Source organism: Oncorhynchus clarkii, chromosome 33, assembly GCF_045791955.1.
Source record: "Oncorhynchus clarkii lewisi isolate Uvic-CL-2024 chromosome 33, UVic_Ocla_1.0, whole genome shotgun sequence".
Lineage (NCBI taxonomy): Eukaryota > Metazoa > Chordata > Actinopteri > Salmoniformes > Salmonidae > Oncorhynchus > Oncorhynchus clarkii.
The window spans coordinates 7982956-8007814 of record NC_092179.1 but is presented as its reverse complement, the minus strand read 5'-3'; the positions used below and the strand labels follow the sequence as shown (position 1 = coordinate 8007814).

The following is a 24859-nucleotide window of genomic DNA, read 5'->3' as shown; positions in this document are numbered from 1 at the left end:
GGGTTGTCATGGTAACGCGGTCATGACCAAACAGTGGCGATCTGTCATTTGTTCGCCGATCAGAGACATGCTTGACATGTTCATTCATTTAAATGTCTGTACGAACACATCTCATCAGAGAGCGAAAGAGGAGGGAGAGAGAGAGAAGGGGGGATATTCTGTGAAACAGCTCTCGTCTCTTCTCCTGTTTTTTAACGAGCAGAGGGATGATGTCAAACTTATATTGTCCCATTGGCAGCTGCTGTCTGTGAGTGGGATAAATACTCCAACCCCCCAAAAACTACCAACTGCCAATCAGTCCCGTGTGCGATTGCCCATTGGATGTTAGACAGTTGCTAAGGTTACAGTTGTTGCTGAGACATTCCTTCACTCGGGCGAACCGTCGGGCCCTGCTGGGACTTGGTGTCTGGTAGGGGGACGTGACTTACACATCGCACGCAGCGCCTTTCTGTCTCTGTCTTTCACTCTCAATTCAGTGCAATTTGCTTTATTGGAATGACCTAACAATGTACATATTGTCAAAGCATACTTCTCTCTCTCTCTGTTTGAAAGAGCTCTGAAAGGCTTTCAACACCCATCTATCCCTGTCTGTCTCTGTCTTTCTCCCTATTTCTTACCCACCTACTGGGGACAGCCAGACAGACAGCTCTTATGGTTCTGTTGGTGCTTTGGTCTTTTCCCATTTTATTTTTTCTAAAGAGATTTGTCTGGCCTGGTATCAGATCTCTCCAACCCCATGGGTTCTCAGATGTCAGGTCTGCTATGGACTGTGATTGACTGTTCTCACACTGGGTGAATCTCAGGAGCATCAGCCTTCTGTCCTCCTTTACCATCCTGAGGAGATGAGGTAACAGAGACGCAAAGGAACTTCTTTGATCAGATCTGGAGTCGGTTCTCAGCAGTTCTTGGGCAGAGCCTTGGCCAGTCTCTGGAGGCTAGTCAGACTGTCTGCTCCCAGCTGGTCAGTGATGCTGGGGAGCATCTCTGTCAGCTGCTTGGTCTTGGTGTGGCCAGTGATGGGTGAAGGTGTTGGCTGCAAGGTAGGACTTGTACTTGGGGGTTGTTGAAGTGGATCACTGTCCCCTGGTTTGTGAATATGATATACAAGGACAAAGTACTTTTAAAATGTAGATCCACAGATGGTATGGTTACATGTTTTGGTTGAATGTTTCGGTTTTGCACTACACAGCTGATTCAAATAACCAACTCATTATCAAGCTTTGATCATTTGAATTGGCTGTGTAGTGCTAGTGCAAAAACCTAATCATGCAACCAGGGGGGACCCAGGACAGAGTTTGGGAATCCCTAACGTAGAGTAAGGCATTGTTGGAAGAATAGATTGATGCAATTCAATGCATGATTAATATAATGAACCTATTTTTAAAACTTCTTATAAAGTTGGTTTTGTAGGATAAGCTGGAAATGTGATATTTTTGACTGATATTATAATTGTTTGTTTCATAGCTGCAAAGTAGTTTGAACACTGTCAGTTCCACTTTAATCCATCCAATGATAAACCACTGTGGAGGAGTGGTGGGAGGGTTAATTCCAGGAAACTAACCCTGCCAGCTCTTAATGGAACAGGGGTTATTAAGTGGGCTTTTACCATCTCTGTGGCTTTCAGCTTTCAGCCTCCTACTGAGAGAGAGATGGAAAGAGAGATGAACATGACTTGTTCCAATTAGCATCTCAGGTTGAAAGCCTAAAATGCAGCCCACCCAGAGGCATGCTGAGATAGGGCTGTTACGGTGACCGTATTACCGCTACACCGGCAATCACGAGTCATGACCTCAGTCAAAATAACACATGACCGTTTAGTCACGGTCACTAGGCTTCTCCAAGCTCTGATGCTGCTGATGGTCATTAGTAGCCTACCAAACTTGCTAACTGCCTGCTACTCACCACTCTTTTGTCCCTTTAATCACTCTGACATCGATGCAAATGTAATCAAAAGTTGAATCAAACACTTCACGACAGCCCATGATCTCATGTTGTGCAACATTTCTATAGGCTATGCAATTGAGTGAAAATGTTTTGATGGCCTCTATTAAAAAGAGTAGGATCCCATCAGCCTTCTGTAGGCTAGGCCTACTATATTTATTTTTCATCTTTCCTAATATTAAGCACATTGCTTCTCTTTACAACAGGAGTATAGCCTACCTGGCTGGCATGAAAATGAACCATTGGAAAAGCGTCCTCCATCCGCTATTTAAGTACATAGGTGACATGTATTTTTTCCCCCTGCCCCTGTTCCCGAAACGGGTGCATGAAAATGGTCCATTCTCAATCAACTAGTTTCACACACACACATGATTTAGTATATTTAAAGATTAAATCAAGAAGGTGGGTGACATCAGCCTATCGCTTGTGAACGATGCCCATCGTGTGCAGTAAGGCAAGAAACAGCGCATGCCTTTTTTTTTTGCGACTTTGTCTAATCGTAGTCGCACACCTCCATGTAGCCTAGCCCATAGGCCTATATGTTTTGATAGGGTTTGTATCAGAACTAAAGTGTCCAATTAACTTCTTTAAAAGGAAGCATGTGAATCGGCTTTACAACCGGTGTAGAGCCTAACTGGCGTAGTGCATAGGTGGTGTGAGTTTCAAGTTTGGGGAAGGTAATTTTTAACATAAAAATGCACCTTTTTATAATAAAACATTACATGCATAATCACATTTGTGATCACTTTTGAGAGCAGTGTTTTCCTGCTAATTCATTGCATTTTGAAACATTCACGCTTATAGCATTTCTGCGCTTATAATGTGAAGAAATAAACTATTAGGCTATCAACATTTTAAGCTAAATGTTCTGATCTGTTGCATCTGCCTCATTGCTTTTAAAATATGGTATTAATTTGAGATCTGTCGCATCCCACAACTGTCCCAGAGTATGTTTGGAATATATCTTTCTGGCACAAGAAGGACAAGTTGACCAATAGAATAGGTCAACTTTTATACTATGTGGGATAGTAGATTGACATTGGCTAGTGCTTTTGCTGTTTGTTAGTACTACTCATCTTGTTGGCTGATGAAAAATAAATGTGGACAGTTCTTCTAACATCTTCACTATGCGCCTCGGATTTCGATAAGGACGCTCACGCATTCTCGATGTGTCGGTCTTCACTTGTAGCCTACTTCGGAATTGACATACCTGTGAGAAGGACCCGATCACATTATTGGCATTGGCTAATATGTGAGTGACCAATGTGAGTGAGAGGTGCTTCGGAGCACGGCACTTGGCAGCCGGGAGAAGGGAATTATAAATGGTATATTCAGCCCAAGGGCACAACAGTCCACAAAAGGGATGTATTATTTTAGGGGGTGTTACTGCCACACAAGGGGGATGCCGCTGTGAAATTTGACGCCTGGTGAGATTATCATCAAGTCCTTGTTAAATTGTGAATGAGAGACTGAAGTATGTGCAGCCTAAAAATTCATATAAAATAATAATTAGTAGATTTGGATAGAAAACACTAAAGTTTCCAAAACTGTTAAAATAATGTCTGAGTGTAACAGAACTGATTTGGCAGGCGAAAGCCTGAGAAAAATCCATTCAGGAAGTAGAATTGTAGGATAGTTTTTTGTTTGTAGTTTTCTATTCAATGCCATTACAGTATCCATTGACTTGGGACTCAAATTGCAGTTCCTATGCCTTCCACTAGATGTCAACAGACTTTAGAAATTGTTTCAGGCTTGTATTCAGCACTAATAGAGTTTCAATCGGTGACGTCACTCGCTCTGAGATCTTGAATTAGTCTGCAAGTGCAGAGGATTTTGTGGAGCGATGGGTAATGATGCTTCGAGGGTGGCTGTTGTAGATGTGTTCCTGGCTCGAGCCCAGGTAGGGGCAAGGAGAGGGACGGAAGCTATACTCTTACACTGGTATGCTATAGTGCCTATAAGAACATCAATAGTCAAAGGTATATGAAATAAAAATGGTATAGAGAGAAATAGTCCTATAATTCCTATAATAACTACAACCTAAAACTTCTTACCTGGGAATATTGAAGACTCATGTTAAAAGGAACCACCAGCTTTCATATGTTCCATGTTCTGAGCAAGGAACTTAAACGTTAGCTTTTTTACATGGCACATATTGCACTTTTACTTTCTTCTCCAACACTTGTTTTTGCATTATTTAAACCAAATCGAATAGGTTTCATTATATTTTTTGGCTAAATTGATTTTATTGATGCATTATATTAAGGTAAAAAAAGTGTTCATTCAGTACTGTTGTAATTGTCATTATTACAAGTACATTTGAAATATCGGCCAATTTGAATCGATAACGGCTTTTTTTGGTCCTCCAATCGGTATCGGCATTGAAAAACCCTAATCGGTCGACCTCTAGTTTGGAGGTTAGTTAACAGTGTCCAAGAAGGGCCAAAAGTATATAGAATGGTGTCGTCTGCGTAGAGGTAGATCAGAGAATCACCAACCGCAAGAGCGACATCATTGATATATATACAGAGAAAAGAGTTGGCCTGAGAATTGAACCTTAAGGCACCCCCATAGAGACTGTCAGAGGTCTGGACAACAGGCCCTCCAATTTGACACACTGAACTCTGTCCTAGAAGTAGTTGTTGAACTAGGTGAGGCAGTCATTTGAGAAACCAAGGCTATTGAGTCTGCCGATAAGAATGCAGTGATTGAGTGTCGAAAGCCTTGGCCAGGTCGATGAAGACGGCTGCACAGTACTGTCTTTTATCGATGGCGGTTATGGTATTGTTTAGGACCTTGAGCGTGGCTGAGGTGCACCCATGACCAGCTCGGAAACCAGATTGCATAGTGGAGAAGGTACTGTGGGATTCGAAATGGTTGGTGATCTGTTTGTTAACTCGGTTTAGAAGATTTTAGAAAGGCAGGGCTGGATGGATATAGGTCTATAACAGTTTGGGTCTGGAGTGTCTCCCCCTTTTGAAGAGGGGGATGACCGTGGCAGCTTTCCAATATTTGGGGATCTCAGACGATACGAAAGAGGTTGAACAGGCTGGTAAAAGGGTTGCTACAATTTTGGTGGATAATTTTAGAGAGGGTCCAGATTGTCTAGCCCAGCTGATTTGTAGGGATCCAGATTTTGCAGCTCTTTCAAAACATCAGCTGTCTGGATTTGGACAAGTTGCTGCAAGGGGTGCTGAGCTGTTGGTAGGGGTAGCCAGGTGGAAAAATGCTTATTGAAATTCTCAATTATCGTAAATTTATCGGTTGTGACAGTGTTTCCTAGCCTCAGTGCAATGGGCAGCTAGGAGGAGGTGCTCTTATTCTCCATGGACTTTAGTGTCCCAAAACTTTTTGGAATTAGTGCTACAAGATGCAAATTTCTGTTTGAAAAAGCTAGCCTTAGCTTTTCTAAATGATTGAGTATATTGGTTCCTTACATTCCTGAAATGTTGCATATCGCGGGGGCTATTCGATGTTAATTCAGAACGCCACAAGATGTTTTTGTGCTTTTCAAGGGCAGTCAAGTCTTTGGTGAACCAAGGGCTATATCTGTTCTTAGTTCTACATTTTTTTGAACGGGGCATGCTTATTTAAGATGGCGAGGCAATCACTTTTAAAGAGCAACCAGGCATCCTCTACTGATATGAGGTCAAGATCCTTCCAGGATACCTGGACCTGGTCGATTTAGAAAGGCCTGCTCGCTGAAGTGTTTTAGGGAGCGTTTGACAGTGATGAGGGGCGGTTGTTTGACCGCGGACCCATTACAGATGCAGGCAATGAGGCAGTGATCGCTGCGATCCTGGTTGAATACAGCAGAGGTGTATTTAGAGGGCAGGTTGGTCAGGATGATATCTAAGATGGTGCCCATGGTTATGGATTTAGGGTTGTACCTGGTAGGTTCATTGATAATTTGTGTGAGATTGAGGGCATCTAGCTTAGATTGTAAGACGCCCGGGGTGTTAAGCATTTTAAGGTTTTTGGAATATCGTATGTCAGACATTTCTGCATCCCAGATGTCACCCTATTCCATGACCAAGGCTCATATAATCGATCCCTGAATACATCAATAACCATGATTACATTCATTGCTAGAAAGAGCAGTCAGCAGCACTTGCTCTAAAGAGCTCCTCTCGTCACCCCGCCAAGTGCCTAGTCATCCTACACCGAATTCACTTCAATCACCCGGTGACATATTGCTTTTTTTGGCCTTGATCTTTCTCGTTGGAGGAGTGTGCCGCTCAACTTAGTTCCTTTCACTACTGTAAGCACTTTTTGTTTTATTAGCATTTTGCTGCGAATGGCTTTTTGTATGGTTTGCATGGAATGACTGTTTTATTGACTGTCTTCTAAGATTAAATATTGAATTATCATGCTTATTTACTTTATCCACACCTAAATATTCTGATTAGTTGAAGGTGTGCTAGCACTTGGCTGGAACACAACTCTGCACGTCACGTGGGTCCTTTGGACCAGAATTGAGGAGTTCCATCTTAACAATAAATCACAGGCTAGAGTTTTTTTTAATTTTTTTTTTTTTAATGACAGGTGAAGATTTGAGTGACAGCCACAGGTGTTCATGATTCTCTCTTCTCAGCCTTTTCACTGTTGGAATATTAGAAACAAGAAGTTAGGGGGCTGGGCCTCACAACCTGACTCTGTCAGTCACTGTCACCATGGTGATATTGAGGCTGACAGACTGCTGGAGAAGCAAGTATCCATGTATCCAACATCTATTCATCGCTCTCCTTGTGCTAATAAATATGTAGGTGCGTGTGTGTGTGTTCATGTGCTCTAATTTCCATATACATAAATCACAAAGATGTCAACAACATCCCATCAGAAATGCTACAGTAATGATTTACCAACATGTCGTAATAAGATTTCATGGAGAGAGCGAGAGAGAGCGAGATAAACACATTCCAGTGAGTGGGGGACTCATGGGCCTAGTGTAGTAATCCCCACCCTGGTTGCATCTCTCTTGTAGTTAGTATTCCTCTGGGTGTCCCCCTCATCTCTACCCTGGGGAGGCAGACACACTGCTCTTCTCTGCGCTGCCTAGGGATCCCCTGGCTCCTGTCTGCCTGCTGCCATGCTGCTGCCATACTGCCAGCCCTAACAGCCTTTCCTCTACTGGGCTCTTCTCTCTGCTGGAGGACTGGCAAAGGAAATGGGAGAGTAAGAGAGGGAGTGAGGGGTAGAGAGTTGGAGGAAAGGTCAGAGAGAAACAGACAGACAGAGAGCAACCGTTCAGAATGGGTTCTCAACAGAATCCATGAATGAAACACTGACACTTCAGTAAATGTGTTATTGTGCCTAGCTAAAATGGAATACATGGCAAGCACAGGTTGAAATAGTGTGTGTGTGAAGGTGAGCGCATGCGTACACACTGCCGAGGCTGTCTCTTTGCCCTCCCAGCCCGGCTTGTCAGTATAAATTAGGACAGGTCTCTCCGAGAGAGGCACTGAGAATATACAAGCCACAGCGCTGCTGATGCTCTCTTTCTCTCTCTCTCTCTCTGTGTGTGTGTGTGTGTGTGTGTGTGTGTGTGTGTGTGTGAGAGAGAGAAAGAAAGTGGGAGGGATAGGGAGAAAGATGGACAGAAAGCAGTAGCTAGCTTCTACCTGTGGAGCTGGGCTCAGTGACCTGTTGAAAAGCCTCAGCTCATATTAGCACGCTCTGTTGCAACTGTTCTGTCCAGATGTTGTCAAGCATAATCCTGCTCGGTTGCCACACTGTCCTTTCAAACAGTACAAGCCACCATGGAAATAGAAAACATATTCACTACTTACAGTAAATATTAATATAGGATTTCTATGGGTATGATATGTGTCTAGTCTGTTATTCTGTAGCATTCCCGTTTTGTATTAGATACAGTCAAATCTAAATGAAGAAGGTACACTGTATATATTCACCTATTTGTTTCTGGATCAGGATCTTTCTGAATGTGCAGGTAGGTAGGTAATGCTATGTTGTTAGGATTAGGATCCCAGCACCATGTTCACTACTACAACAGGGAGAAGGAATCCCACAGCTTGAGTGATTTGTTCTTTGATACTGCAGCTGTATGGAAGGACAGATGTGATATTCTACATCACAATTTGAATTAGAATTGTGCGTGTGTGTGTGTGTGTGTGTGTCAGTTTCTGTTTCCTTCCGTGGTGGCTGGATCTAGTTCAGTGTGATGGTGTGATTCTCTGTGGATCCATTATCCAGGCCACACTGGGAAGGGTGAAGGAAGGGTGAACTAAGAGTGGGAGAGGAAAGAATGATGGAGGGAGAGGGGGAGAGATGGATGAAGGAGAGTGAAGATGGAGGGAGGGGGAAGATGGGCAAAGCAGGGAGGGGGAAGATGTGGGAAGATGGGCAAAGCAGCGAGGGGGAAGATGGGCAAAGCAGCGAGGGGGAAGATGGGCAAAGCAGCGAGGGGGAAGATGGGCAAAGCAGCGAGGGGGAAGATGGGCAAAGCAGGGAGGGAGAAGATGGGCAAAGCAGGGAGGGGGAAGATGGGGGAAGATGGGCAAAGCAGTGAGGGGGAAGATGGGCAAAGCAGTGAGGGGGAAGATGGGCAAAGCAGTGAGGGGGAAGATGGGCAAAGCAGTGAGGGGGAAGATGGGCAAAGCAGTGAGGGGGAAGATGGGCAAAGCAGGGAGGGGGAAGATGGGCAAAGCAGGGAGGGGGAAGATGGGGGAAGATGGGCAAAGCAGGGAGAGGGAAGATGGGCGAAGCAGTGAGGGGGAAGATGGGCGAAGCAGTGAGGGGGAAGATGGGCGAAGCAGTGAGGGGGAAGATGGGCGAAGCAGTGAGGGGGAAGATGGGCGAAGCAGTGAGGGGGAAGATGGGCGAAGCAGTGAGGGGGAAGATGGGCGAAGCAGTGAGGGGGAAGATGGGGGAAGATGGGCAAAGCAGTGAGGGGAAGATGGGGGAAGATGGGCAAAGCAGCGAGGGGGAAGATGGGCAAAGCAGGGAGGGGGAAGATGGGCAAAGCAGGGAGGGGGAAGATGGGCAAAGCAGGGAGGGGGAAGATGGGCAAAGCAGGGAGGGGGAAGATGGGCAAAGCAGGGAGGGGGAAGATGGGCAAAGCAGTGATGGGCAAAGCAGTGAGGGGGAAGATGGGCAAAGCAGGGAGGGGGAAGATGGGCAAAGCAGTGAGGGGGAAGATGGGCAAAGCAGTGAGGGGGAAGATGGGCAAAGCAGTGAGGGGGAAGATGGGGGAAGATGGGCAAAGCAGCGAGGGGGAAGATGGGCAAAGCAGGGAGGGGGAAGATGGGCAAAGCAGGGGGAAGAGGGGGAAGATGGGCAAAGCAGTGAGGGGGAAGATGGGCAAAGCAGGGAGGGGGAAGATGGGGGAAGATGGGCAAAGCAGGGAGAGGGAAGATGGGCAAAGCAGGGAGAGAGGGAAGATGGGCAAAGCAGGGAGAGAGGGAAGATGGGCAAAGCAGGGAGAGAGGGAAGATGGGCAAAGCAGGGAGAGGGGGAAGATGGGCAAAGCAGGGAGAGGGGGAAGATGGGCAAAGCAGTGAGGGGGAAGATGGGCGAAGCAGTGAGGGGGAAGATGGGCGAAGCAGTGAGGGGGAAGATGGGCGAAGGGGGAAGATGGGCGAAGCAGTGAGGGGGAAGATGGGGGAAGATGGGCAAAGCAGTGAGGGGAAGATGGGCAAAGCAGCGGGGGAAGATGGGCAAAGCAGCGAGGGGGAAGATGGGCAAAGCAGGGAGGGGGAAGATGGGCAAAGCAGGGAGGGGGAAGATGGGCAAAGCAGGGAGGGGGAAGATGGGCAAAGCAGGGAGGGGGAAGATGGGCAAAGCAGTGGGGAAGATGGGCAGTGAGGGGGAAAGCAGCAGTGAGGGGGAAGATGGGCAAAGCAGTGAGGGGGAAGATGGGCAAAAGCAGTGAGGGGGAAGATGGGCAAAGCATGTGAGGGGGAAGATGGGGGAAGATGGGCAAAGCAGCGAGGGGGAAGATGGGCAAAGCAGGGAGGGGGAAGATGGGCAAAGCAGAGAGAGGGGGAAGATGGGCAAAGCAGGGAGATGGGGGAAGATGGGCAAAGCAGGGAGAGGGGGGAAGATGGGCAAAGCAGGGAGATGGTGGGCAAAGCAGGGAGAGGGGGAAGATGGGCAAAGCATGGGCAAAGCAGAGGGGGAAGATGGGCAAAGCAGGGAGAGGGGGAAGATGGGCAAAGCAGGGAGAGAGGGAAGATGGGCAAAGCATGGGGAGGGGGAAGATGGGCAAAGCAGTGAGGGGGAAGATGGGCAAAGCAGGGAGGGGGAAAGATGGGCAAAGCAGGGGAGGGGGAAGATGGGCAAAGCAGGGAGAGGGGGAAGATGGGCAAAGCAGGGAGAGTGGGAAGATGGGCAAAGCAGGGAGAGGGGGAAGATGGGCAAAGCAGGGAGAGGGGGAAGATGGGCAAAGCAGGGAGAGGGGGAAGATGGGCAAAGCAGGGAGAGGGGGAAGATGGGCAATGGGTGAAGCAGGGAGAGGGGGAAGATGGGCAGGGGGAAGATGCAGGGAGAGGGGGAAGATGGGCAAAGCAGGGAGAGGGGGAAGATGGGCGAAGCAGGGAGAGGGGGAAGATGGGCGAAGCAGGGAGAGGGGGAAGATGGGCGAAGCAGGGAGAGGGGGAAGATGGGCGAAGCAGGGAGAGGGGGAAGATGGGCGAAGCAGGGAGAGGGGGAAGATGGGCGAAGCAGGGAGAGGGGGAAGATGGGCAAAGCAGTGAATGGGGGAAGATGGGCAAAGGCAAAGCAGTGAGGGGGAAGATGGGCAAAGCAGGGGGAAGAGGCAAAGCAGGAAGATGGGCAAAGCAGTGAGGGGGAAGATGGGCAAAGCAGTGAGGGGGAAGATGGGCAAAGCGAGGGGGAAGATGAGGGGGAAGAGGGGGAAGATGGGCAGGGAGAGAGGGAAGATGGGCAAAGCGAGGGGGAAGATGGGCAAAGAGAGGGGGAAGATGGGCAAAGCAGGGAGAGGGGGGAAGATGGGCAAAGCAGGGAGATGGGGGAAGATGGGCAAAGCAGGGAGAGGGGGAAGATGGGCAAAGCAGGGAGAGGGGGAAGATGGGCAAAGCATGGGGGAGAGGGGGAAGATGGGCAAAGCAGGGAGAGGGGGAAGATGGGAGGGAGAGAGGGAAGATGGGCAAAGCAGGGAGGGGGAAGATGGGGGAAGATGGGCAAAGCAGGGAGAGGGAAGATGGGCAAAGCAGGGAGAGAGGGAAGATGGGCAAAGCAGGGAGAGAGGGAAGATGGGCAAAGCAGGGAGAGGGGGAAGATGGGCAAAGCAGGGAGAGGGGGAAGATGGGCAAAGCAGGGAGAGGGGGAAGATGGGCAAGCAGGGAGAGGGGGAAGATGGGCGAAGCAGGGAGAGGGGGAAGATGGGCGAAGCAGGGAGAGGGGGAAGATGGGCGAAGCAGGGAGAGGGGGAAGATGGGCGAAGCAGGGAGAGGGGGAAGATGGGCGAAGCAGGGAGAGGGGGAAGATGGGCGAAGCAGGGAGAGGGGGAAGATGGGCGAAGCAGGGAGAGGGGGAAGATGGGCGAAGCAGGGAGAGGGGGAAGATGGGCGAAGCAGGGAGAGGGGGAAGATGGGCGAAGCAGGGAGAGGGGGAAGATGGGCGAAGCAGGGAGAGGGGGAAGATGGGCAAAGCAGGGAGAGGGGGAAGATGGGCAAAGCAGGGAGAGGGGGAAGATGGGCAAAGCAGGGAGATGGGGGAAGATGGGCAGGGAGATGGGGGAAGAAAGCAGGGAGAGGGGGAAGATGGGCAAAGCAGGGAGAGGGGGAAGATGGGCAAAGCAGGGAGAGGGGGAAGATGGGCAAAGCAGGGAGAGGGGGAAGATGGGCAAAGCAGGGAGAGAGGGAAGATGGGCAAAGCAGGGAGAGAGGGAAGATGGGCAAAGCAGGGAGAGAGGGAAGATGGGCAAAGCAGGGAGAGGGGGAAGATGGGCGAAGCAGGGAGAGGGGGAAGATGGGCGAAGCAGGGAGAGGGGGAAGATGGGCGAAGCAGGGAGAGGGGGAAGATGGGCGAAGCAGGGAGAGGGGGAAGATGGGCGAAGCAGGGAGAGGGGGAAGATGGGCGAAGCAGGGAGAGGGGGAAGATGGGCGAAGCAGGGAGAGGGGGAAGATGGGCGAAGCAGGGAGAGGGGGAAGATGGGCGAAGCAGGGAGAGGGGGAAGATGGGCGAAGCAGGGAGGGGGAAGATGGGGAAGATGGGCAAAGCAGGGAGGGGGAAGATGGGGAAGATGGGCAAAGCAGGGAGAGGGGGAAGATGGGCAAAGCAGGGAGGAGGAAGATGGGGAAGATGGGCAAAGCAGGGAGGGGGAAGATGGGGAAGATGGGCAAAGCAGGGAGAGGGGGAAGATGGGGGAAGCAAAGCAGAGAGGGGGAAGATGGGCAAAGCAGGGAGGGGGAAGATGGGCAAAGCAGGGAGAGGGGGAAGATGGGCAAAGCAGGGAGAGGGGGAAGATGGGCAAAGCAGGGAGAGGGGGAAGATGGGCAAAGCAGCGAGGGGGAAGATGGGCAAAGCAGCGAGGGGGAAGATGGGCAAAGCAGGGAGGGGGAAGGGGGAAGATGGGCAAAGCAGGGAGGGGGAAGATGGGGAAGATGGGCAAAGCAGGGAGGGGGAAGATGGGGGAAGATGGGCAAAGCAGGGAGAGGGGGAAGATGGGCAAAGCAGGGAGGGGGAAGATGGGCAAAGCAGGAGAGGGGGAAGATGGGCAAAGCAGCGAGGGGGAAGATGGGCAAAGCAGCGAGGGGGAAGATGGGCAAAGCAGCGAGGGGGAAGATGGGGAAGATGGGCAAAGCAGGGAGGGGGAAGATGGGGAAGATGGGCAAAGCAGGGAGGGGGAAGATGGGGAAGATGGGCAAAGCAGGGAGGGGGAAGATGGGGGAAGATGGGCAAAGCAGAGAGGGGGAAGATGGGTAAAGCAGGGAAGGGGGAAGATGGGCAAAGCAGGGAGGGGGAAGATGGGGGAAGATGGGCAAAGCAGGGAGGGGAGGGGGAAGATTGGGGAAGATGGGCAAAGCAGGGAGGGGGAAGATGGGCAAAGCAGGGAGGGGGAAGATGGGCAAAGCAGGGAGGGGGAAGATGGGCGAAGCAGTGAGGGGGAAGATGGGCGAAGCAGAGAGGGGGAAGATGGGCAAAGCAGCGAGAGGGGGAAGATGGGCAAAGCAGGGAGGGGAAAGATGGGCAAAGCAGTGAGGGGGAAGATGGGGGAAGATGGGCAAAGCAGGGAGGGAGAGGGGGAAGATGGGCAAAGCAGGAGAGGGGGAAGATGGGCAAAGCAGAGAGGGGGAAGATGGGCGAAGCAGGGAGGGGGAAGATGGGCAAGAGCAGCAGGGAGGAGGAGGGGGAAGATGGGCAAAGCAGCAGGGAGGGGGAAGATGGGCAAAGCAGCGAGGGGGAAGATGGGCAAAGCAGCGAGGGGGAAGATGGGGAAGATGGGCAAAGCAGGGAGGGGGAAGATGGGGAAGATGGGCAAAGCAGGGAGGGGGAAGATGGGGAAGATGGGCAAAGCAGGGAGGGGGAAGATGGGGGAAGATGGGCAAAGCAGTGAGGGGGAAGATGGGTAAAGCAGGGAGGGGGAAGATGGGCAAAGCAGGGAGGGGGAAGATGGGGGAAGATGGGCAAAGCAGGGAGGGGAGGGGGAAGATTGGGGAAGATGGGCAAAGCAGGGAGGGGGAAGATGGGCAAAGCAGGGAGGGGGAAGATGGGCAAAGCAGGGAGGGGGAAGATGGGCGAAGCAGTGAGGGGGAAGATGGGCGAAGCAGTGAGGGGGAGGATGGGCAAAGCAGGGAGGGGGAGGATGGGCAAAGCAGGGAGGGGGAAGATGGGCAAAGCAGTGAGGGGGAGGATGGGCAAAGCAGGGAGGGGAAAGATGGGCAAAGCAGTGAGGGGGAAGATGGGGGAAGATGGGCAAAGCAGGGAGGGGAAGGGGAAGATGGGCAAAGCAGGTAGGGGGAAGATGGGCAAAGCAGTTAGGGGGAAGATGGGCAAAGCAGGGAGGGGGAAGATGGGGGAAGATGGGCAAAGCAGGGAGTGGGAAGATGGGCAAAGCAGGGAGGGGGAAGATGGGGGAAGATGGGCAAAGCAGCGAGGGGGAAGATGGGCAAAGCAGGGAGGGGGAGGATGGGCAAAGCAGTGAGGGGGAGGATGGGCAAAGCAGGGAGGGGGAAGATGGGCAAAGGAGGGAGGGGGAAGATGGGGGAAGATGGGCAAAGCAGGGAGGGGAAAGATGGGGGAAGATGGGCAAAGCAGGGAGGGGGAAGATGGGGGAAGATGGGCAAAGCAGGGAGGGGGAAGATGGGGGAAGATGGGCAAAGCAGTGAGGGGGAATATGGGGGAAGATGGGCAAAGCAGGGAGGGGGAAGATGGGCAAAGCAGGGAGGGGGAGGATGGGGGAAGATCGGCAAAGCAGTGAGGGGGAAAATGGGCAAAGCAGCAGGGAGGGGGAAGATGGGCAAAGCAGCGAGGGGGAAGATGGGCAAAGCAGCGAGGGGGAAGATGGGCAAAGCAGAGAGGGGGAAGATGGGCAAAGCAGCAGGGGGAAGATGGGCAAAGAGGGAGAGGGGGAAGATGGGCAAAGCAGGGAGGGGGAAGATGGGGAAGATGGGCAAAGCAGGGAGAGGGAAGATGGGGAAGATGGGCAAAGCAGGGAGGGGGAAGATGGGGAAGATGGGCAAAGCAGGGAGGGGAAAGATGGGGGAAGATGGGCAAAGCAGGGAGGGGGAAGATGGGGGAAGATGGGCAAAGCAGGGAGGGGGAAGATGGGGGAAGATGGGCAAAGCAGTGAGGGGGAATATGGGGGAAGATGGGCAAAGCAGGGAGGGGGAAGATGGGCAAAGCAGGGAGGGGGAGGATGGGCAAAGCAGCGAGGGGGAAAATGGGCAAAGCAGCGAGGGGGAAGATGGGCAAAGCAGCGAGGGGGAAGATGGGCAAAGCAGCGAGGGGGAAGATGGGCAAAGAAGGGAGAGGGGGAAGATGGGCAAAGCAGGGAGGGGGAAGATGGGGAAGATGGGCAAAGCAGGGAGGGGGAAGATGGGGAAGATGGGCAAAGCAGGGAGGGGGAAGATGGGGAAGATGGGCAAAGCAGGGAGGGGGAAGATGGGCAAAGCAGCGAGGGGGAAGATGGGTAAAGCAGGGAGGGGGAAGATGGGCAAAGCAGGGAGGGGGAAGATGGGGGAAGATGGGCAAAGCAGGGAGGGGAGGGGGAAGATTGGGGAAGATGGGCAAAGCAGGGAGGGGGAAGATGGGCAAAGCAGGGAGGGGGAAGATGGGCAAAGCAGGGAGGGGGAAGATGGGCAAAGCAGGGAGGGGGAAGATGGGTGAAGCAGTGAGGGGGAAGATGGGCGAAGCAGTGAGGGGGAGGATGGGCAAAGCAGGGAGGGGGAGGATGGGCAAAGCAGTGAGGGGGAAGATGGGCAAAGCAGTGAGGGGGAGGATGGGCAAAGCAGGGAGGGGAAAGATGGGCAAAGCAGTGAGGGGGAAGATGGGCAAAGCAGGGAGGGGAGGGGGAAGATGGGCAAAGCAGGTAGGGGGAAGATGGGCAAAGCAGTTAGGGGGAAGATGGGCAAAGCAGGGAGGGGGAAGATGGGGGAAGATGGGCAAAGCAGGGAGTGGGAAGATGGGCAAAGCAGGGAGGGGGAAGATGGGGGAAGATGGGCAAAGCAGCGAGGGGGAAGATGGGCAAAGCAGCGAGGGGGAAGATGGGCAAAGCAGTGAGGGGGAGGATGGGCAAAGCAGGGAGGGGGAAGATGGGCAAAGGAGGGAGGGGGAAGATGGGGGAAGATGGGCAAAGCAGGGAGGGGAAAGATGGGGGAAGATGGGCAAAGCAGGGGGAAGAGGGGGAAGATGGGCAAAGCAGGGAGGGGGAAGATGGGGGAAGATGGGCAAAGCAGGGAGGGGGAAGATGGGGGAAGATGGGCAAAGCAGGGAGGGGGAATATGGGGGAAGATGGGCAAAGCAGGGAGGGGGAAGATGGGTAAAGCAGGGAGGGGGAAGATGGGGGAAGATGGGCAAAGCAGCGAAGGGGGAAGATGGGCAAAGCAGCGAGGGGGAAGATGGGCAAAGCAGGGAGGGGGAAGATGGGGAAGATGGGGAAGATGGGCAAAGCAGGGAGGTGGAAGATGGGGAAGATGGGCAAAGCAGGGAGGGGGAAGATGGGGGAAGATGGTTAATGCAGGGAGGGGGAAGATGGGCAAAGCAGTGAGGGGGAAGATGGGGGAAGATGGGCAAAGCAGGGAGGGGAGGGGGAAGATGGGGGAAGATGGGCAAAGCAGGGAGGGGGAAGATGGGCAAAGCAGGGAGGGGGAAGATGGGCAAAGCAGGGAGGGGGAAGATGGGTGAAGCAGTGAGGGGGAAGATGGGCAAAGCAGGGAGGTGGAAGATGGGCAAAGCAGGGAGGGGGAAAATGGGCAAAGCAGGGAGGGGGAAGATGGGGGAAGATGGGCAAAGCAGCGAGGGGGAAGATGGGCAAAGCAGGGAAAAATGGGCAAAGCAGGGAGGGGGAAGATGGGGGAAGATGGGCAAAGCAGCGAGGGGGAAGATGGGCAAAGCAGGGAGGGGGAGGATGGTCAAAGCAGTGAGGGGGAGGATGGGCAAAGCAGGGAGGGGGAAGATGGGCAAAGGAGGGAGGGGGAAGATGGGGGAAGATGTGCAAAGCAGGGAGGGGGAAGATGGGGGAAGATGGGCAAAGCAGGGAGGGGGAAGATGGGGGAAGATGGGCAAAGCAGGGAGGGGGAAGATGGGGGAAGATGGGCAAAGCAGTGAGGGGGAATATGGGGGAAGATGGGCAAAGCAGGGAGGGGGAAGATGGGGGAAGATGGGCAAAGCAGCGAGGGGGAAGATGGGCAAAGCAGGGAGGGGGAAGATTGGGGAAGATGGGCAAAGCAGGGAGGGGGAAGATGAGCAAAGCAGCGAGGGGGAAGATGGGCAAAGCAGCGAGGAGGAAGATGGGCAAAGCAGCGAGAGAGGGAAGATGGGCAAAGCAGGGAGAGAGGGAAGATGGGCAAAGCAGGGAGAGAGGGAAGATGGGCAAAGCAGGGAGAGAGGGAAGATGGGCAAAGCAGGGAGAGGGGGAATGTTGGGCAATGCAGGGAGAAGGGGAAGATGGGCAAAGCAGGGAGAGGGGGAAGATGGGCAAAGCAGGGAGAGGGGGAAGATTGGCAAATCAGGGAGAGGGGGAAGATGGGCAAATGCAGGGAGAGGGGGAAAGACGGGCAATGCAGGGAGAGGGGGAAGATGGGCAAAGCAGGGAGAGGGGAAAGGGAAGGAGGGAGAGGGGGAAGGAGGAGAGAGAGAGAGAGAGAGAGAGAGAGAGAGAGAGAGAGAGAGAGAGAGAGAGAGAGAGAGAGAGAGAGAGAGAGAGAGAGAGAGAGAGAGAGAGAGAGAGAGAGAGAGAGAGAGAGAGAGAGAGAGAGAGAGAGAGAGAGGAGAATCAGGCAGATGGAGAGAAGGAAGGAAGAAGGAGAGAGGGAAGCAGGAGAGTGGGAAGAGGAGAGTGGGAAGAGAGGGGGAAGGAGAGAGGGAAGAAGGTAGGAGAGAGTGTTTATTTTCCATCTTTCCTCATTTCCTCTCCCCTCTCCTTTTCTTGTCCTCTGTTTTCTCTCCGTGCAGTGACAGTGTTACTCATGGCCACAGATCATGACCAGCAGGACAGTAATATCCCTGGTTAAGTCCCAGTTTCACAGACCAATGGTGGTTATTTATTTCTGATTCATGGGGGGCGGGGACTGTAACTGTACTGTGTGTGTCACTTCACCATTCCATCAGGTAAAATCTATTTATTGATTAACACGGTAGAGGATGATGGCTAACGTAGGTCAGGGTCCTGGTGGTCTGGCACGCAGGTTGTCATGGTAATGTTGTCATAACCAAATAGTGGCGATCTGTCATTCGTTAGCCGATCAGAGACATGCTTGACATGTTCATTCAATGAAATGTCTGTACGAACACATCTCATCAGAGAGCGAGAGAGGGGAAGAGGAGGGAGAGGAGAAAGAAGGGGGGGGGATATTCTGTGAAACAGCTCTCATCTCTTCTCCTGTTTTTAATGAGCAGTAGGTCTGATGTCAAGCTTACTGTGCATAGAATGTTTGGGAATGACGTACAATAATGCATTTGTGAACATTCTATCAATATAAAGTGTGAAAGTGGCTGTGCGTTTGGACAATTAAGACACTGCAGTAAATAAAACCTATAATAAAACTCTGTCTTGTCCAGGATCTGTCTTGTCCAGGACCGGTGCGCCATAGCCAATCAGAGCCATTTGCCACATAGGCCTGCCATCATTCACTTTGAACGGAACTATGGCTACAGGCAATAGCCACAAAAATGCACCTGAATTCATTTCTGCAATTATGTAAATACCACGGGAGTCCTCTTTACATTTTGGGTACTTTACAATCCTATAGAGCTGACCTTTTTCACGGTTGTTTGATCATTCTCCCTTAGTTATGCACATTGACAACAACAAGATTGACAACTGTTAGCCAGAGCGAAATAAGATCAAATCTAGTGAGGGAACATTAGATTAAACCCTCTCAAACCTTTTCAGCTAGTTGGCCATTAAAACATTGCACTGAAAGGATGGGGAATAATAGCCTGCTATTTGCCTAGGATGCATGCTTGTCCCAACCCACTGGGGCCCACCCCTGGTTGCACGTTTTGGTTTTTGCCCTAGCACTACACCGCTGATTCAAATGACCAACTCATTATCAAGCTTTGATTATTTGAATCAGCTGTGTAGTGCTGGGGGGGGGGGGGGGGGAGTCTGCTCCATGTTATAGAATTTTCGTCAGAACCTATTTTTAAAACTTCTTATAAAGTTGGTTTTGTAGGATAAGCTGGAAATGTGATATTTTTGACTGATATTATGATTGTTTGTTTCATAGCTGCAAAGTGGTTTGAACACTGTCAGTTCTACTTTAATCCGTCCAATGATAAACCACTGTGGAGGAGTGGTGGGAGGGTTAATTCCAGGAAACTAACCCTGCCAGCTCTTAATGGAACAGAGCTTATTAAGTGGACTTTTACCATCTCTGTGGCTTTCAGCTTCCAGCCTCCTACTGAGAGAGAGATGGAAAGAGAGATGAACATGACTTGTTCCAATTAGCATCTCAGGTTGAAAGCCTAAAATGCAGCCCACCCAGAGGCATGCTGAGATAGGGCTGTTACGGTGACCGTATTACCGCTACACCGGCAATCACGAGTCATGACCTCAGTCAAAATAACACATGACCGTTTAGTCACGGTCACTAGGCTTCTCCAAGCTCTGATGCTGCTGATGGTCATTAGTAGCCTACCAAACTTGCTAACTGCCTGGTACTCACCACTCTTTTGTCCCTTTAATCACTCTGACATCGATGCAAATGTAATCGAAAGTCGAATCAAACACTTCACGACAGCCCATGATCTCATGTTGCGCAACATTTCTATAGGCTATGCAATTGAGTGAAGATGTTTTGATGGCCTCTATTAAAAAGAGTAGGATCCCATCAGCCTTCTGTAGGCTAGGCCTACTATATTTATTTTTCATCTTTCCTAATATTAAGCACATTGCTTCTCTTTACAACAGGAGTATAGCCTACCTGGCTGGCATGAAAATTAACCATGGGAAAAGCGTCCTCCATTCACTGTTTAAGTGCATAGGTGACATGTATTTTAAGAACAGTGTTTTCCTGCTAATTCATTGCATTTTGGAACATTGGCGCTTATAGCCTACTGCCGTGTGCGCATTGCTGTGATAATGATGTGAAGGAATAGCCAAATAGTTTATCAACATTTTAAGCTAAATGTTCTGATCTGTTGCATCTGCCTCATTGCTTTTAAAATTTGGTATTAATTTGAGATCTATCGCAACCCACAACTGTCCCAACTTTTTTCAAATCATCATTAGTTGCAACATGCAGCCTTCGACTGTATTAAACATTTAAACATATAGCCCAACGTTTGAATCACAACTGAAGTTGCATAAATAACTAAATGAAGCATATAGGAAGACTTGTTTCTTTTGTTAACTGCTCAACACAGAATAGCTGCATGTACACACTCCCTCGGAAATCGTTTGGAGAAAATATCCTTTCTATTTTATTCAGCTATGTTCAATTGTTTTCTTCTAGTCTTGTCTGCTAAATTAACTAATGTAGCCGACAGCATAGCCAGATCAGAGCCTAACATAAGGACAACTGTCTAAAATAAATAATGGATTTGTTGTGATGGTGTGGGCTATATCAAATAGATTTGTTCGACTTTTTCCAAATGTAGATGTTCCAAAGGTCTGCATCAGTGGCTTGTAGGCTATGAGTGGAAGCCCGGAGATGCTAAATGTGTTTATGTTAATTAACGGTCAAATACCGTGAGACCAACAGTTATTTGCTTGACAATCACCGACTGACAAAATGTCATGCCCGACACAGCCCTAATGCTGACGCACGCGCACACACACACACAGACAGGGGGAACCCAGGGGCCCATTACACATGGCGAGGACCAAAGGGTCAGTCCCCAGCCAACACAGTCTGGCAAAAATATTTGTCTCCTGCTATGAGGAAGGAAACCTGTTTTTAAAATGCTGTCACGACTGTGCAGACCATACTATAGACTCTGCAGCTTTTAGATTCTATAAGACATATGCACACACACACACACACACACACACACACACACACACACACACACACACACACACACACACACACACACACACACTCTCACTGACAAAGTGAGAGAGTCAGTGAGCAACACGGGTAACAGGAAACAGGAACGGATGGACACTGAAACATCAGTGTTCCCTCCTGTCCTACAGCAGTCCAAAGCCTCTGCTGATCCCTGGGCTTTAATGGAATAAAGTGGAACATGTAAGCATTTTCTGGCCTTTCATCACCTTTATACAGCTCAGTAAGTGTCAGGGATAGTTCAATGGGACATGAACCAGCAGGTCAGAAGGAGAGAAGGGTAGTTCTCTCATACCCTTTTTTTTTCAATTTCCACCTAAAATGACATGCCCAAAACTAACTGCCTGTCGCTCAGGCATTCAGATAGGAGTCTAAGTGTAATTTAGATGTTGGCCACCAGATGGCAGCAGTGTGTGTGTTAAGTTTCATACTGAGCCAATAAAGAATTACATTACCAGACAATATTTTGTATCGAGTCTGCCAGGAGTTTGCCCAAAATGTGCCAAATTGGTCAATTGATACATTTTTAAGTACATTACTATAGAGAATATACAAAAATGCTATGGTAATAAAACATTTAAGTGTATACATTCCCAGGAATGTCTTACATGATAGATGATTATCTTCCCTACAGAAAATACACTAACCTTCACACATCTAGCTAGCCGGGCGGGGTCGGTGTGGGGCCAGAGATCGCAGGGGTTCAAACTGTGGAACCCAGTTCTTACATTTGAATATAAAAAGGGATTTTATCGAACGAAAATGGTCGTAGTTATCTCTGGGACCCTCAGGGTGACAAATCAGAGCACGATTACTGAAATCAAGTACATTATTTACCTACAGAGGTGAATGTGTCAAACCAGTTGCCTTGATAAGTGTTTTGTTGTGCACTCTCCTCAGACAATAGCATGGTATTGTTTCACAGCAATAGCTACTGTAAATTGGACACTGCACTTAGATTAACACGAATGTAAGCTTTCTGCCCATATAAGACATGTCTATGTCCCGGTTAGTTGGCTGTTGTATACTACATTCTCTAGTCACATTAGTGCACGTTTGCAACAACCCTCCTGGTTTAGGGACACCGATCCCGTAGAGGTTATTAACGTTTCCAAGCCATGGCAGAGGAGTCACTTACTGTATCTCATCTCTCGTTCCCTCACTCCATCCATCACCCCATCCCTTCATCCAATCCTGATCTCATAGGATGAATGGTCTGTGTCGGAATCACTCCAGCGAATTCACTAAAGAATAGCTCAGTTATATTAGCGGTAACTGTATTCCCCAAATCCCCTGATTTCAATGAGTCATCTTCTCGGCCCTGTTTATTTAACGAATATTCTCCAACGTATAAGTGCTCAATGACTAGTGTAAGAATTGTCATTGGCTGTGGAGTTAGAATTTAAAGGCGGGGTGGGGTTTAAGGCTATTTTGTTTGTAAATGAGTCATTGATTCCATTGGGGTTTGAAGGTGTTCATGCGTTGTGTGTAGGTAGGGGCTTAGGGGTAGTTTGTCTGTTTTAATGTAAATGTACTACTGATTCTCTAGGGGGTTGGAAGGCGGCCCCATCCAAAGGGGAGGTGCACTGGAGGTGTTCTTGATCACTGATGATGACTTCATTATAAACCCCCTCCTGAGTATCATGATATAGAAGGTGTTACCGATCATAATGGATGGGGCTTTTAAACAGCACTGGCTGTGTGCTGCCTCTCTCTTACCTTTTTCTCTGTCTGCTAATAAGCCTGACGAGCAAGACCCACTCCGCTCTGTAACAGCTGCTACAGCAAAGCCTCGTCTACAGGCCTCATCTCCTAGCCAATCAGAGCATGACGCTCATGTCTCTCTTCCCAAATGGTACCCCTTTAATAGTGTACTATTAAATCACATTGTATTGGTCACATACACATGGTTAGCGGATGTTATTGCAAGTGTAGCGAAATGCTTGTGCTTCTAGTTCCAACAATGCAGAAATATCTCACAAGTAATCTAACAATTCCACAAAAAAGTCCTAAAACACACAAATCTAAGTAAAGGAATGGAATAAGAATACATACATATAAATATATGGATGAGCAATGACAGAGCAGCATAGGCAAGATGCAATAGATGGTATAAAATACAGTATATACATATGAGATGAGTAATGCAAGATATGTAAACATCCTTAAAGTATCATTATTAAAGTGACTAGTGATCCATTTGTTAAAGCGGCCAACGATTTCAAGTCTGTATGTAGGCAGCAGCCCTCTCTGTGTTCGCGATGGCTTTTTAACAGTCTGATGGCCTTGAGATAGAAGCTGTTTTTTACATTAGGGAATAGGTTGCCATTTGAGATGCAATCCCGTCTGTCATCCTGTATCTATCCCCAACGGTGTTCCCTGCCTTAACTAACGACAGCCTTAATGAGCCAATCAGCGCCTCATTGTGTTTAACGAAGCAGCGTGGTGTGAGTTTCGACTTATTCACACCTCGCTCCCTCCTGTTTTGTTTTCTCTTCACAGAAATCTGCTGGACATGGACACCTTTTCCAAATCAGACCCAAGTAAGCTCACCATGGTTTTCTCTTTTTATTTGTTTGTTTCACAATGTCACTGTTAATACCTGTTCCGTATCAGCGTTTCTGCATAAATGGTGAGTATGCCCGGGGGGCTTCCTGAAGCTCTACTCTCCTGAAACATCTCCAACAAGCTTTTGTATCCTGTTCAGCAGGATTGGGGTCAATTCCATTTCAATTTGTCAATTCAGAAAGTTTACCAAATTCCAATAACAATTCAAATTCTTCCTCCTTGAAAAGCTATGTAGAGAAATGGACTTTCGGTGTGCTTCCCTGAATTGAAACAGAATTGACCCCAAACCCTGCTGTTCAATCATTTAACACCTCTCTATGCCCTAAGCCAAGACCTAATCTGTCTTAACCCATCCTCACACTCCCTATCCAACCTCCTCGCTCTGTCTGGGCCCGGTTTCCCAAAATCATCATTAGAGATTTTCGTATGAGCATTGGTACCCATATACGTACCCATATACGGGATGAAAATGGCAGATTTGGGCACTGATAAGCCCCTAAATTGGAACGACATCAAAACTCTGGCACGCAGAGGCCAATTTGAGCTCCGTACCGCATCGCCGTGCACCTCCTCAAATGTTGTAACAATGGGGAGGGCTTCATATAGCTTACGCATTGACATGATTGGTTGACAGTAGGTGGGGGCAGGAGGTCCTGTACAAACAACAAACTCATTTCCTTGACAACTTCCTTCACAACAGCTTTGCGCTGCTCCGCGAAGTGCAAGAAGTATGAATGCCCTGACTTCTGCAGAGGCCATATCATCGTAAATGCTGCACGGATTGATCATGCAGTGCCTTTTATAACTTAGCTAGTCATGTTGGCAATAGAACAAGCTTTCAAATGATGCCCACCTGACCCCGATAGCGATTTTATAATGGGCAGATTTTGGATTGTGTAAACAACAATAACAACAACAACAATACTTGTGTGATGATGGGGATGCAGGGTAGTGTTCCAAGCAAAACAACTACAAGTGTATAAAGCCACTTATAGTTGAAGAATCTTCTTTGAGTCATAAAGGTGCATTGAAATGACTTAGGAACTGTGCACACTTTGGAGAGGTGTGTGTGTGGCCATTTGGAAACACCAATTAGTCCTCGAACTCAAATCTTTGTCATGGCTTTATTTTATGTTGCACCTACCCCACATTTTTCAGGAATGTTCTTCTAATCTTACTAAATGCGTCCAGAGTATTTCCAGATTTTGTTATCAACAAATGTGGCGAAAAGTACAATAAATAAAAAATGCACATAAAATGTACAGTGTAATGTTTGGATTCAGGCTTGTGTCAGGTAAGCTGTTGTGGAGATTATAGTCAAATTATTAGCTCAAACTGTTCCCTTTCAATTACTACCATTGTAGCCCTATCCATTTAGGCCAATTCCCGCTCATGTAAAGGGTTAAATCGCAAAGCTGTTTCCCAAAACGTTAAAACATTTGTTATTTACTAACCGCTTCAGACCACTCGTAGAACCAAAAAAAAACGCCGTTGGATGCGTTTTTGCCCTTCCGCGTCACTTTGTACACACAAGATCTCCGGCAAACTTAGAATCAAGATGTCTGTCTGTCTCTCTCTGACCGCTGATAACTTCAGAACGGAATCGAATACAAAGTTGCCAATTGTTACACGAACTAAGGATAAAAAGGGGCTTCAAATGAAACCCGAGGGTGACTGCATTAAACGATCAATAC

At 49.4% G+C, this 24859-nt stretch overlaps 1 protein-coding gene across 2 annotated transcripts in view; it reads left to right on the top strand.

Annotated features, from left to right (window-relative positions):
• The window catches only part of LOC139392515 (copine-8), a 129265-nt gene that overhangs the window by 23900 nt on the left and 80506 nt on the right, over nucleotides 1-24859 (top strand). For both annotated transcript variants that reach the window (XM_071140538.1, XM_071140539.1), the window contains exon 2: nucleotides 23100-23140. In XM_071140538.1, coding sequence (XP_070996639.1) covers nucleotides 23100-23140 — 41 coding nt within the window. The remainder of the gene's footprint in view (nucleotides 1-23099; nucleotides 23141-24859) is intronic.